Genomic DNA, 12,917 nt, shown 5'->3' on the forward strand with positions numbered 1-12,917 from the left:
GATTGAGCTGCCGAGGGGCTGTATTCATAGCTGTGTCTCTCTGTAAGGAAACTGTACTGGACAGACCAGGGCACAGAGAGTGGCATCCCTGCTAAGGTAGCAGCTGCAGACTTGGACGGCTCCAACCCTGTCTCTCTGTTCACCAACAACCTGGATCAGGTGGAGTTCATCACTGTGGACATCAGCGAGAACAAGCTGTACTGGGCTGTCACAGGCGCTGGAATGGTGGGTCGTCATCACTACCTTAACCACTGCCTGTGTCTCAAATGCCACCCTATTCCCTATATAGTACACTACTTTTGACAAGGGCCCATAGGGCTCTGGTCAATTAAAGTGCACTATTAGGGAATAGGGTGCCCTATGATTCCTGTGTCTGACTCTAACAATATACCACTTATGTAGTCCACCTCAATGCCTATTATACATGTATTTTACATGTTATTAATGGCAGTCTTGATATTATTAAAACTCCACAGATTGAGCGTGGCGACCCAGACGGGACCAATCGCATTACTATAGTGACAGGCTTGTCCCATCCCTGGGGTGTTGCTGTTCATGAGAGCTTCCTGTACTTCACTGACCGGGACTTTGAGGTGATAGAGCGTGTGGACAAGGCCACCGGTGCTAACAAGGTGGTGCTGCGGGACAACGTGTCTGGACTGAGAGTACTGAAAGTGCACTACAGGGAGAGTGAGTATCTGAGGGACCTGATGGTACACAGCCAAGCAAATATGAACCCCACTCCATTGATCTGGATTGAGACCTAAGCGTTGGTTAAATAAGAATCATTAACTTGTTGGAAGCATCAAGATTACCAGTTTATTGGAGTTTTCATTCTATTGTGTTGAGTGTTTAATCAGTATGCAAACATACATATTTTGTCTGTTCTGTTTTTTGTGGTAAAGATATAGCATTGCTGAATTATGGTATTGCTTCGGTGTTTTTGATAGCTGTTGGGTAATTACTAGGGAGACGGAGTGGGTTATTAGTTGACCAGTTCCTCTTCCCTTATTAGGAACACTGGGCATTGTGTACGGAACAAGCAGTGTTCCTTTGTCCCCTAAAACAGAGCAGATACTGTAAGTGACATGTTTTCTAGGAACAAGCCTCAACAAGCCTTGAGCCTGATTTGGCAACAATGTATCAAAGTGGTGTTGTCGTCAGATTCTTCCAATGATGACTAAGAAATGAGGCACAGGTTACTTTCAGTTCCAGTAATGTCATTTGTAATAGTTTAGTCTCATTTTGAACAGTCGCTGGCGTTGCGCTTGTCATCCAAGACCTAGAAGTTGTTAATAAATGTCTAGTTCTATTTGGCCAGACTCCTGTTGTATATGAATGATGTCCTAATCCACCATGTGGTCTTTGCCTCTGCAGCCTCGGCTGGTACATCCAACGGCTGCAGCAACAACATGGGGCTGTGTGAGCACCTGTGTCTACCGCGGCCCGGAGGTCTGTATACCTGTGCCTGTGCTACAGGCTTCAAGCTGAGCGCTGACAACAGAACCTGTGCTTCATACCAGTCCTACGTGGTCATCTCCATGCTATCTGCCCTCAAAGGCTTCAGTCTGGAGGGGGCTGACCACTCTGAGGCCATGGTGCCAGTGGCTGGGAGAGGTAGGTGTTGTTCAGATATAAAACTCCTGCTGCAGGGCATTATAACTCTTTATGTCATGCATATGGAGGCTTTATGGATGCTTTATGAATGCTACATGATACCAAGGAAACAATACTTTGTTTGGTTTCAGACAATATACTCTGATGTGACAGTGTGACATTGAAGCAACCACTGAAGTGTTTGTGTCTTTCGTCTCTGGTTGTGTCTTGCAGGCCGCAATGCTTTGCATGTGGACGTCCACATGCCCTCTGGGTTCCTCTACTGGTGTGACTTCAGCAGCACCGTGACATCTCAGAATGGAATCCGCCGGATCAAGTCTGACGGAGCAGGGTTCGACAGTGTGGTCACATCTGGAATCGGACGCAACGGGATACGAGGTATCGCCGTGGACTGGGCTGCAGGTAGGCATGTCCAGAGAGCTCAAATGAAAAGTGTTTAAAATTATGCCAGTAGTAGGGCTCTATAAAATCTGTTTTATGTTTTGCCTGATTCTGTTTTGTTTTTTCCCAAATTCCCTTTTCTCCATTTTGTTTTTCCAGGTTTCCGTTTTTCCCATTTTTCCCATTAAATCACACTTTGTTAATAGAAAAACATCCTAAATTTGATGATTTAAGTCCACAACAATCCTTAAACCACATCAGGAGACCACCTTTGAGGTCTGGGAAATATCTAAGACGTTTAGAATTTGGAGTGTAGTTACCCTTTAATTAAACTGTGCATCAGCCAAAGACCATTGTTTGGTTAGCTGTGTTTCTGTAGCGCTTGTGTGATTGCAGAGTTTGTAAAACAAATGGCCACTGGATTGATACAAATAATCATGATATCATTCTGCCAGGTAGGCACAACCCATTGGAACCCATGCCCAGTTGACTACTTTGACTACTTTAAAATGGCCTAAGCATTGTAGATGCCCACAATGGCACTGCCTACGGTCTGTTGGCCACTAGAGGCCTCTGTCATTCTCTATGGGCCCTACAGCAGGTAGAGGAATTAAAGGTCAGCCAGTAGTAGGTATCCATGGATACAGCGTAAGACGCTTCAACACAGGGCCTGACTCCAGAGAGCAGGCTGGTTTATATAACAGTCCGTTGACTGGAAAGAAATTAGTATAATGGACAGGAGAATGCTACTTATCTTGGTACTGTGGCCAATAAGGATTTTAATGATGGTTAAACTAAACAAATGCCGGTTTCCCGGACCCAGACTATATATAAGCCTATTTCTACTTTTGCTGTCCAGAAATAGGCTTAATCTGGGTGTGGGAAACCAGCTCCTGGTGACTATGCAAATTAGCAGGCTTACCCTGTCCTTACGCAACCACTCAATAAGAACTACATGACCAGAGGCCTTTCCTACATCATCTAATCCCCATTACCCTTTCACTTATATATGTCAATTTGGCTGTGCTTTTCAGGGAACCTCTATTTCACGAATGCTTTCCTGACGGAGACCTATGTGGAGGTCCTGCGCTTGAACACCACTTTCCGACGTGTGCTGTTGAAGACTCAAGTGGACATGCCACGCCACATCGTGGTGGACCCTAAAAACAGATACCTGTTCTGGGCAGATTACGGACAGAACCCCAAGATTGAGCGAGCTCTGCTGGACGGGACCAACCGCACTGTGCTGGTGTCATCTGGGATTATAACCCCGCGAGGTCTGGCTCTGGACTACCAGACTGGATATGTCTACTGGGTGGATGACTCTCTGGATATGATAGCCCGGGTCAACCCTCAGGGGGGCGAGACAGAGGTAGTCCGGTATGGGAGTCGTTACCCGACTCCCTATGGCATCACTGTGTTTGAGACTAGCATCATCTGGGTGGACAGGAACCTGAAGAAGGTGTTCCAGGCCAGTAAGGAGCCTGGCAGTACAGAGCAGCCTGCAGTGATCAGAGACAACATCAACATGCTGAGAGACGTGACTATCTACGACCAGCGTATCCAGCCCAGCTCGGCCCAGCAGCTCAACAACAATCCCTGCCTGGAGACCAATGGAGGCTGTGCCCACTTCTGCTTCGCCCTCCCCGGGAACCAGACCAAGAAGTGTGGCTGTGCCTTTGGCAACCTGGGGACGGACAACGAGGGCTGTGTGGTGTCGCGGGATGATTACCTCATCTATACAACAGAGAGTACAGTGCAGAGTCTGCATCTGGACACGGACGACCACGGACTGCCCTTCCCTGTGGTCAATGTGCCCGGCACCTCTGTGGCCCTGGACTTTGACCGCACAGACAATAGGATCTACTTCACCCAGAGCTCAGGGGCTGGGAGCAGCAAGATTAGCTTCATCAGTCTTTCCTCTCCTACCTCACCTCCAGTCGTGGTGGCTTCAGGTAAGACACTTAACAACTAGATTTGTTTTGTTATGTTACAAAATCATACTGTAATTAATTATCTGGTTTCACCTTTTTTGGTGAAAAGAAATCTGGTTAATCTGGTTTCACATTATGTGTTGTGTTTTGCGTCCATGCAGATCTAGGAGCTCCTGATGGTATTGCCTATGACTGGATCAATAAACGGATTTACTACAGTGACTACATCAACCAGACTATCAACTCCATGGCAGTGGACGGGACACAGAGATCCATCATCGCTCATGTGCCTCGGCCTAGAGCCATAATGGTGGATCCCTGCAGGGGGTAAGACTGGCCAGAAATGCCAAGAATGCTAATACCGTTTCACTCCTTCTGTTATGATAACAAGAGCGCTCACTCAGTATCTTCAATAGATATTCAGCATGTGTTGAATGTGCACTGTGCAATCATTGATTAACAATGGGAAAACTTGTCTTCTTCCATGCCACACAGATATATGTACTGGACAGACTGGGGGACGAATGCGAAGATTGAACGTTCTACTTTGGGAGGGAACTTCAGGGCAGAAATTGTAAACAGTAGTCTGGTGTGGCCCAATGGACTGACCCTGGACTATGAAGAGCAGAGACTGTACTGGGCAGACGCCAGCCTGTAAGACCCTCTTATAAAGCTACATTCTTCTCACAAGTCATTCGTTGTCCTTTCATGTTGATGCTAATGATATGTGCTGGTTTTGGTTATCAGACAGAAGATTGAGCGCTGCTCTCTCACCGGGGCCAATCGGGAGGTCATCGTCAGCACAGCCATTTACCCTTTCGCCATGACCATGTATGGCCAGTACATCTACTGGACTGACTGGAACACACGCAGTATCTACCGGGCTAACAAGCACGATGGGTCTGACCAGAGGGTGATGACCCAGAACCTTCCATCCAGGCCCATGGACGTCCATGTGCTGGCCAGCAACAAGCAGCAACAGTGCAACAGCCCATGTCAGCAGTTCAACGGAGGCTGCAGTCACATCTGTACCCCAGGTACTAGAAGTTAGGCCCTGTTTTAATCCTCAAGTTTTCTGATCAAATAGAAGCAGGCTGTAGTTTCTTAGCTAAATGTCGGAGTTGGACCAAACTTCCATTGAAATGTGATCTTCTCTAGCATCCTATTGTTTTGGTGTTGTAATGTTATTTTGGGATAGTGTGAGTTGGGCTGTGGTACGCCTGTCTGTCATACCCCCCCCCATCCGTCTGATGCCTGTCCCCCTGTCCCTCTCCGCAGGGCCCCAGGGTGCTGAGTGTCAGTGTCCTTCAGGGGGTCGCTGGTACCTGGCCGACAACAAGCACTGTATCCCTGACAACGGGACCCGCTGCCAGGAAGGCCAGTTCACCTGTATGAATGGACGCTGTATCCGTGCTCAGTGGAAGTGTGACAATGACAACGACTGTGGGGACGGAAGCGACGAACTGGAGAGAGTCTGTGGTATGGTGCTCAGTGGCCACAAGTAGTGCCTGTTTTCTCGAATCATATTTGTTTGTCTCGTCTATTCAGAAATATCTTGCAATGTGATGATTTTGCATGTCTTGAATGTGGTTGTGATTACAGCTAATTATGATTGATTTATCTCTACACCTGCTCTGTCCTTCACTCTCTGAGCTACTCTTAACTGTCTTTAACATGCTGCCTCTAACCAGCCTTCTGTTTCTCACTGCAACAACAATTTTACAGGATCCAAGAATGATTTCCAAACTTCCGGTGTGTATGCTTGCAGTTCACTAATCTAATGTAGCTATTTAGTGCTGCTTGTTTTTTTCTACTGACCCCGTCCTAAACTAATGAATGCATGTACTTACATCCTGCATGCAGTCCAAGTGCAAATGGCAGCAGCATTTATTGCCTTGTCAGGTAAAGCCCGCCTCCATATTTTACACCCGTCCATCTTCACCTGCTCTCCCTGTCCATTGGCTAGAGCTCTGATAATGTTGTATCTGGTTTTATTGACAGCCTTCCACACCTGCGAGCCCACTGTGTTCACTTGTGGGAATGGTCGCTGTGTGCCCTACCACTACCGCTGTGACCACTACAACGACTGTGGGGATAACAGTGATGAGGTAGGCTGCCTGTTCAGTCCGTGCGACCCCAACACTGAGTTCCCCTGCAACAACGGACGCTGCATCGCCAAGGACTACATCTGCAATGGCATCAACAACTGTTATGACAACGGCACCTCGGACGAACAAAACTGCCGTAAGTCCTCAAAACAAAACTTGGTTACAAATCTAAAGTAAAAAGATTAGTTCATGAAGATTAGATACGTTTTTGTTTTGTAAAAGTCACTAAAATATACAGTACCAGTCAAAAGTTTAGACACACCTACTCATTCAAGTTTTTATTTTTATTTTTACTATTTTCTACATTGTAGAATAATAGTGAAGACATCAAACTATGAAATAACACATGGAATCATGTAGTAACCTAAAAAAGTGTTAAACAAATCTAAATATATTTTATTCTTCAAAGTAGCCACCCTTTGCCTTGATGACAGCTTTGCACACTCTTGGCATTCTCTCAACCAGCTTCATGAGGTAGTCACCTGGAATACTTTTCCCACAGTCTTGAAGGAGTTCCCACATATGGTGAGCACTTGTTGGCTGCTTTTCCTTCGCTCTGCGGTCCAACGCATCCCGAACAATCTCAGTTGGGTTGAGGTCGGTTGATTGTGGAGGCCAGGTCTTCTGATGCAGTGCTCCATCACTCTCCTTCTGGTCAAATAACCCTTACACAGTCTGGATGTGTGTTTTGGGTCATTGTCCTGTTGAAAAACAAATGATAGTCCCATTAAGCGCAAACCAGATGGGATGCCGTATCGCTGCAGAATGCTGTGGTAGCCATGCTGCTTATGTGTGCCTTGAATTCTAAATAAATCACTGACAGTGTCACCTGCAAAGCACCCCCACAACATCACACCTCCTCCTCCATGCTTTATGGTGGGAACCATACATGCGGAGATCATCCGTTCACCTACTCTGCATCTCACAAAAACACAGTGGTTGGAACCAAACATCTCAAATTTGGACTCATCAGACCAAAGGACAGATTTCCACCGGTCAAATGTCCATTGCTTGTATTTCTTGACCCAAGCAAGTCTCTTCTTCTTAATGGTGTCCTTTAGTAGTAGTTTCTTTGCAGCAATTCGACCATGACGGCCTCATTCACGCAGTCTCCTCTGAACAGTTGATGTTGAGATGTGTCTGTTACTTGAACTCTGTGAAGCATTTATTTGAGCAGAAATAAAGGTGCAGTTAATTGCCGATTTCTGAGGCTGGTAACGCTAACGAACTTATTATCAGAACTCAGGACAAGACCCAGTTGCAGACAGTTCGAATCACAAAAGTGTATTTACAAAACAGGGGACAGGCCAACAACAGGTCAATGGCAGGCAGAGATTGGTAATTCAGGGCAGAGTCCGTAAGGTACAGAACGGCAGGCTGGCTCAGGTCAGGGCAGGCAGAGGTCAGTAATCTAGGGCAGTGTCAAAAAGGTACAGAACGGCAGGCAGGCTCAGAGTCAGGGCAGGCAGAAGTCAGTAATCCAGGGCAGTGGCAAAAGGTACAGAACAGCAGGCAGGCTCAGAGTCAGGGCAGGCAGAATGGTCAAAACTGGAAGAACTAGAAAACAGGAGTACGGAAAAGACGAAAGAGCAGACAGAGGCCTGTGAGACAGACGTTTAATCCTTGATACATGAAAAGTGGGATGTATACGGAGGGTGCGGGCAACAGAAGACGAACAGCAGATAAAACAGGGGGAAAGTATGCAGGATCCCAAGTGGATCTTCTGCTCGAGACGATACCCGGGAGCCGGGGTCCGGTGGCGGTCTACTTGTCCTCGATACCTGAAGGTGGTCTTGAGAAAAGCCGAACGGGCTCTCTTCCAGATACGGCGACAGTGGTGGATGAACATCTGGGCCGATGGTATGCTGACCTTTTCCTCTTGCTCAGGGAAGAGTGGGGGCTGATAACCCATCGAACACTCGAAAGGCGAGAGACCAGTGGCTGAGCAAGGGAGGGTGTTGCAGGCGTATTCCCCACACATGAGTTGCTGCCTCCAGGTGGTGGGGTTTGCGCAGACGAGGCAGCGAAGACAGGCTGGCTGACGACCCAATGAGTATTCAGAATGCCTTCCAGAACCGGGATGAGAACTGAGGACCATGGTCGGAGACCATGTCCACCGGAAGGTCATGGATCCGGAGGACGTGCTGCACCATGTGCTGGGCCATCTCCTTGGCTGAGGGTAGCTTAGGGAGGGGAATGAAATGACCGGCTTTGGAAAACATGTCCACCACCGCAAGGATAGGGGTGTTGTCATCAGACAGAGGGAGACCAGTGATGAGGTCCAGAGATACATGTGACCAGGGACGGTGAGGGACAGGAAGTGGTTGAAGGATGCCAACAAGAGCTTGCCGAGGAGTCTTATTCTGAGCACAGGCAGGTGGCGACGAACGCGGAGACGTCAGGGACCATGGTAGGCCACCAAAAGCGTTGTCGAACAAAGGTCAGGGTCCGACGGGAGCCAGGGTGACAGGCAAGCCTGGAGGAATGAGCCCATTCCAGGACCCTGGGAGTGGCAGCGTCTGGGACAAACATCTGGTTAGCCGGCCCCCCAGATGAGTGCAGCAGCCAGACACGAGGTAGGAAGGATTGTCTCAGGGTCTGAGAGTGTAACAGCGGGGCTATAGCGGCCTGAAAGCGCATATAGCTTAACATTCTTGGACACCGGGCGGAAGGAGATGGTCAAATTGAAACGTGTGAAAAACAGGGCCCATCGAGCTTGCCTGAAGTTGAGACGCTTGGCGGTGCGGAGATATTCCAGGTTCTTGTGATCCGTCCACACATTGAATGGATGTTCCACCCCATCTAACCAGTGCCTCCACTCCTCCAACGCCATCTTCACCGTTAGTAGTTCTCAATTTCCCACATCGTAATTCCTCTCCATGGTGTTAATACGATGGGAGAAGAAGGCGCAGGGATGTAGCTTAAGGTCCAGGGCAAAACGCTGGGACAGAACAGCCCCGACTCTGACATCCGAAGCATCGACCTCCACCACAAACTGACGGGACGGGTCCGGATGGATTAATATAGGAGCTATGGTGAAGCTGTGCTTAAGGTCCAGGAGCGCCCTGTCAGCAACTGGGGACCACGTGAAATGGACCTAGGGAGAGGTGAGCGCTGATTAGGGGGAAGCCAGTGTGCTGTAACCCCAGATAAAACGGCGATAGAAATGGGCAAATCCCAGGAAGCGTTTCAGCTGCACTCTGGATGTGGGTTGGGGCCAATCAACCACAGCTCTCACCTTTCCGGGATCCATCTGCACATTCCCAGCAGCAATGATGTATCCAAGGAAGGAGATGGTGGAGCGATGGAATTCTCATTTTTCTGTTTTCCAGGAGACGCTGGATGATTTGTCGGCCTTAGAGAACGTGTTCTTGAGGTGAGCGGTAAAAGACGAGGATGTCGTCGAGGTAGATGAACACGAACCGGTTCAATATGTCGTAGAGAACGTCGTTAACCAGGGCCTGGAACACAGCAGGAGTGTTGGTCAGATCGAATGGCATCACCAGGTATTCGTAGAGTCCGCTAGCTGTGTTGAAATCTGTCTTCCACTCGTCACTTTCCCGTATCCGCACCAGATTAGAGAAAAATTTGCCCCTCTGGAGCGGTTTGAAAGCCGAGGCGAGTAGCGGGTAGCGGTTCTTAACAGTGATGTCATTGCGGCCCCAGTAGTCGATGCACAGGCGCAGTCTTCTTCCAAGCCCACAGGAAGATGTCCCGTGCAGGCTGCGCCGACTTCAGGCAATGAGCGTGGCAGAACGGGCTCCAGCCCATGATAGCACCAGCAGTCCAGTCGATGAGAGGATTGTGACGATGGGCCCATGAAAACCCCAAAACCACGGGTACCTGAGGAGACTTGATGAGCATGAACTGTATAGTCTGACACTCACAGCTTGATAGGAGTGGTATTGTTGGTGACTCTGCCTATAGAGCGCCCATCCACCGCTCTAACGTCCATGGGATTGGAGAGGAGCTGAGTTGGGATGCCCAGCTCTGACACCAGGGTAGTGTCCATGAAACTCTCATCGGCCCCAGAGTCAATGAGTATCCAGAGAGATTTTGACTGGTCGCCCCATGGAGAGGAGCACGGGTAAGGGGAGAAGGAAAATTCTCCGTATAGCCCACCAGATTACTCATACCTACTGATGAGCCTGGTCTTTTAATGGACAGGTAGACACGTAATGACCTGTAGTCCCACAATACAGACAATTCTTGGTGTTAAGTCAGCGTAAACGTTCGGCTGGAGACAACCTAGCTCTGCCGAGTTGCATCGGCTCTGGAAGAGGCGAGTCTGCAGACCTCAGAGACTCTTGGGGGAACTCAGGTAACCTTGGATTCTCTCGGAAACGTAGACGCCAGGGACTTCCAGGATTCCTCAGAGGCAAGGCGGGATCCTTGTGTAAACGAGTGGGACTGGAATCAGATCTCCTTTCCCTCCTACGTTTCCATAGCCACCCATCGATCCAGATGGTCAAGGTGATGAGCGACTCGTGATCCGTAGGCAGCTCCCGGGCTGCAAGCTCGTCCGAGGAACATGTCGAACAGGGATTCCTGGGTTCCAGGCACTCTCAGCAGCCAACGTGCGGAAATCAACAGCATAGTCTGCCACACTGCGGGAGTCTTGACGAAGCTGGAGTAACTTCCGGGCAGCCTCTCTCCCGGACAACGGAGAATTGTTGTTCCCACACTGCCCTAGCCCAGGCGAGGGCCCTCCCGGACATCAGCGTTATCAGGTATGCTATCTTCGAGCGGTATGCTATCTTCGACGAGGGCTGCAGCTCGAAGATGAGGGAACACTGGGAGAGAAACGCCCGACAGGTTCCTGACTCTCCAGCTAAGCGTTTCGGTGAAGGTAAGCAGGGTTCTCGGGAAGCCGAGGAGGCCTGGAGAGACGCGCTGCTGACAGAGCGGTTACTGAGGGGCTGGGAGGTTACTGTCGTGGCTGGCTGCCTATCAGACAATCCACCAAATTGCTCCAGCAATGTATTCAACCCTTCCATAAGACCTCGAAGTAACTCCTTGTGTCTCCCAATGGTGTCTCCTTGGGAGGAAACGGCGTTGCGGAGCTGGTCTGAGTCTGCTGGGTCAGTCATGGCCAGTTCATACTATCAGAAAACCTAGCTATAAATGCACAGAGGATAATGGGGAAAATGGGCGATACCTGGAGGGGGCTGGAGACAAGCACAAGACAGGTGAAACAGATCGGGGTGTGACACTTATCCTCTGCAGCAGAGGTAACTCCAGGTCTTCCTTTCCTGTGGTGGTCCTCATGAGAGCCAGTTTCATCATAGTGCTTGATGGTTTTTGTGACTGCACTTGAAGAAACTTTCAAAGTTCTTGACATTTTCCGGATTGCACTGACCTACATTTCTTAAAGTAATGATGGACTGTCGTTTCCCTTTGCTTATTTGAGCTGTTCTTCTCATAATATGGACTTGGTCTTTTACCAAATAGGGCTATCTTCTTTATACCAACCCTACCTTGTCACAACACAACTGATTGGCCCAAACGCATTAAGAAGGAAATAAATTCAAAAAATGTACTTTTAACAAGGCACACCTGTTCATTGAAATGCATTCCAGGTGACTACCTCATGAAGCTGTTTGAGAGAATGTCAAGAGTGTGCAAAGCTGTCATCAAGGCAAAGGGTGGCTACTTTGAAGAATCTCAAACATAACATTTGTTTGACACTTTTTGGTTACTACATGATTCCATATGTGTTATTTCATAGTATTGATATCTTCACAATTATTCTACAATGCAGAAAATAGTAAAAATGAAGAAAAACCCTTGAATGAGGAGGTGTGTCCAAACTTTTGACTGGCACTGTATACTAAAATATATATACTAAACAATAACACCAATTCTCTTCTTGTCATGTATCTCAGCGGAGCGAACATGTCAGCCAGAACACACTAAGTGTACATCCACCAACATCTGCATCCCCCGCTCCTACCTGTGTGACGGGGACAATGACTGTGTGGACATGAGTGACGAGAGCCCTACACACTGTGGTGAGTCCCCCAGGCCTGTTCTGTACCGTAAGGGCGAGTCCGAAATGGCACCCTATGCCCTTATATAGTGCACTATATAGGGAATAGTGTGCCCTTTTGGAAGCACCAAAAGAGTGACCCCTAAATGACCTTACCATGTCTGTTTTTCCCCTTCCAGCCACCTCTACGTGTGCCCAGAACGAGTTCCGCTGCTCCAGTGGCCGCTGTATCCCAGCCCATTGGTACTGTGATGGGGGTACCGACTGTGCTGACGGCTCCGATGAGCCCTCCTCCTGTAGTACGTACCACAGCTCTCCTTTACTCACTATGCTAAACAAGAGAGATTCAACTAGGTTCTCAGAATGGAGTCATTATTCATTTGTTCTCCTGAGTTGAAGAGTCTTGAATGATTAGTTTATTTTCTGTGTGTGTGTGCGTGCGTGCGTGCGTGCTGTTGGTGATGTGTCAGTAGTGTATGCCTTTGTTAGTGATGTGGTCAGTCAGTCAGTCCGGCCTCCCACTGTCTGCCACATTCCTCCATACTGACGCCCACTAGTCTCCTCTGTCAAACACGGCCCTTCCCCTTTCCTCTCTTCCTTTCCTCTCTTCCTTTCCTCGCTACCTTTCCTGTCTTCCTTTCCTTTCCTCTCTTCCTTTCCTCTTCCTTTTGTCCCAGGGTAATTACACAGCCTCACTTTATCTAGTGTGTCAATAGAACACCATAGATTGGAATGTGGAGGAGATGCCATGACTATTTTTATAGCTTCACTTGCTTAATTTTGGTTCCGATATGCTTTACCTGTTGTCTTTACTAGATGAAGTCAATCAGAACATGTAAAGGAAGTTTTAAGTAACTGACATATTTGTATTTAGAGGACAATAGTATT

General features: G+C 48.4%; 1 protein-coding gene across 1 annotated transcript in view; it reads left to right on the forward strand.

Annotated features, from left to right (window-relative positions):
* lrp2a (low density lipoprotein receptor-related protein 2a) overlaps positions 1-12,917 on the forward strand; it is a 59,211-nt gene that overhangs the window by 26,829 nt on the left and 19,465 nt on the right. Inside the window, exons 36-49 of the mRNA XM_039014320.1 lie at positions 48-225; positions 477-690; positions 1,378-1,617; positions 1,831-2,019; positions 3,033-3,953; positions 4,094-4,259; positions 4,428-4,586; positions 4,680-4,969; positions 5,211-5,411; positions 5,658-5,684; positions 5,796-5,834; positions 5,934-6,176; positions 11,926-12,051; positions 12,209-12,328. Of these exons, the coding sequence (XP_038870248.1) occupies positions 48-225; positions 477-690; positions 1,378-1,617; positions 1,831-2,019; positions 3,033-3,953; positions 4,094-4,259; positions 4,428-4,586; positions 4,680-4,969; positions 5,211-5,411; positions 5,658-5,684; positions 5,796-5,834; positions 5,934-6,176; positions 11,926-12,051; positions 12,209-12,328 (3,113 nt within the window). The remainder of the gene's footprint in view (positions 1-47; positions 226-476; positions 691-1,377; positions 1,618-1,830; positions 2,020-3,032; positions 3,954-4,093; positions 4,260-4,427; positions 4,587-4,679; positions 4,970-5,210; positions 5,412-5,657; positions 5,685-5,795; positions 5,835-5,933; positions 6,177-11,925; positions 12,052-12,208; positions 12,329-12,917) is intronic.

This window comes from Salvelinus namaycush, chromosome 19, assembly GCF_016432855.1.
Source record: "Salvelinus namaycush isolate Seneca chromosome 19, SaNama_1.0, whole genome shotgun sequence".
NCBI classification, from domain to species: Eukaryota; Metazoa; Chordata; class Actinopteri; order Salmoniformes; family Salmonidae; genus Salvelinus; species Salvelinus namaycush.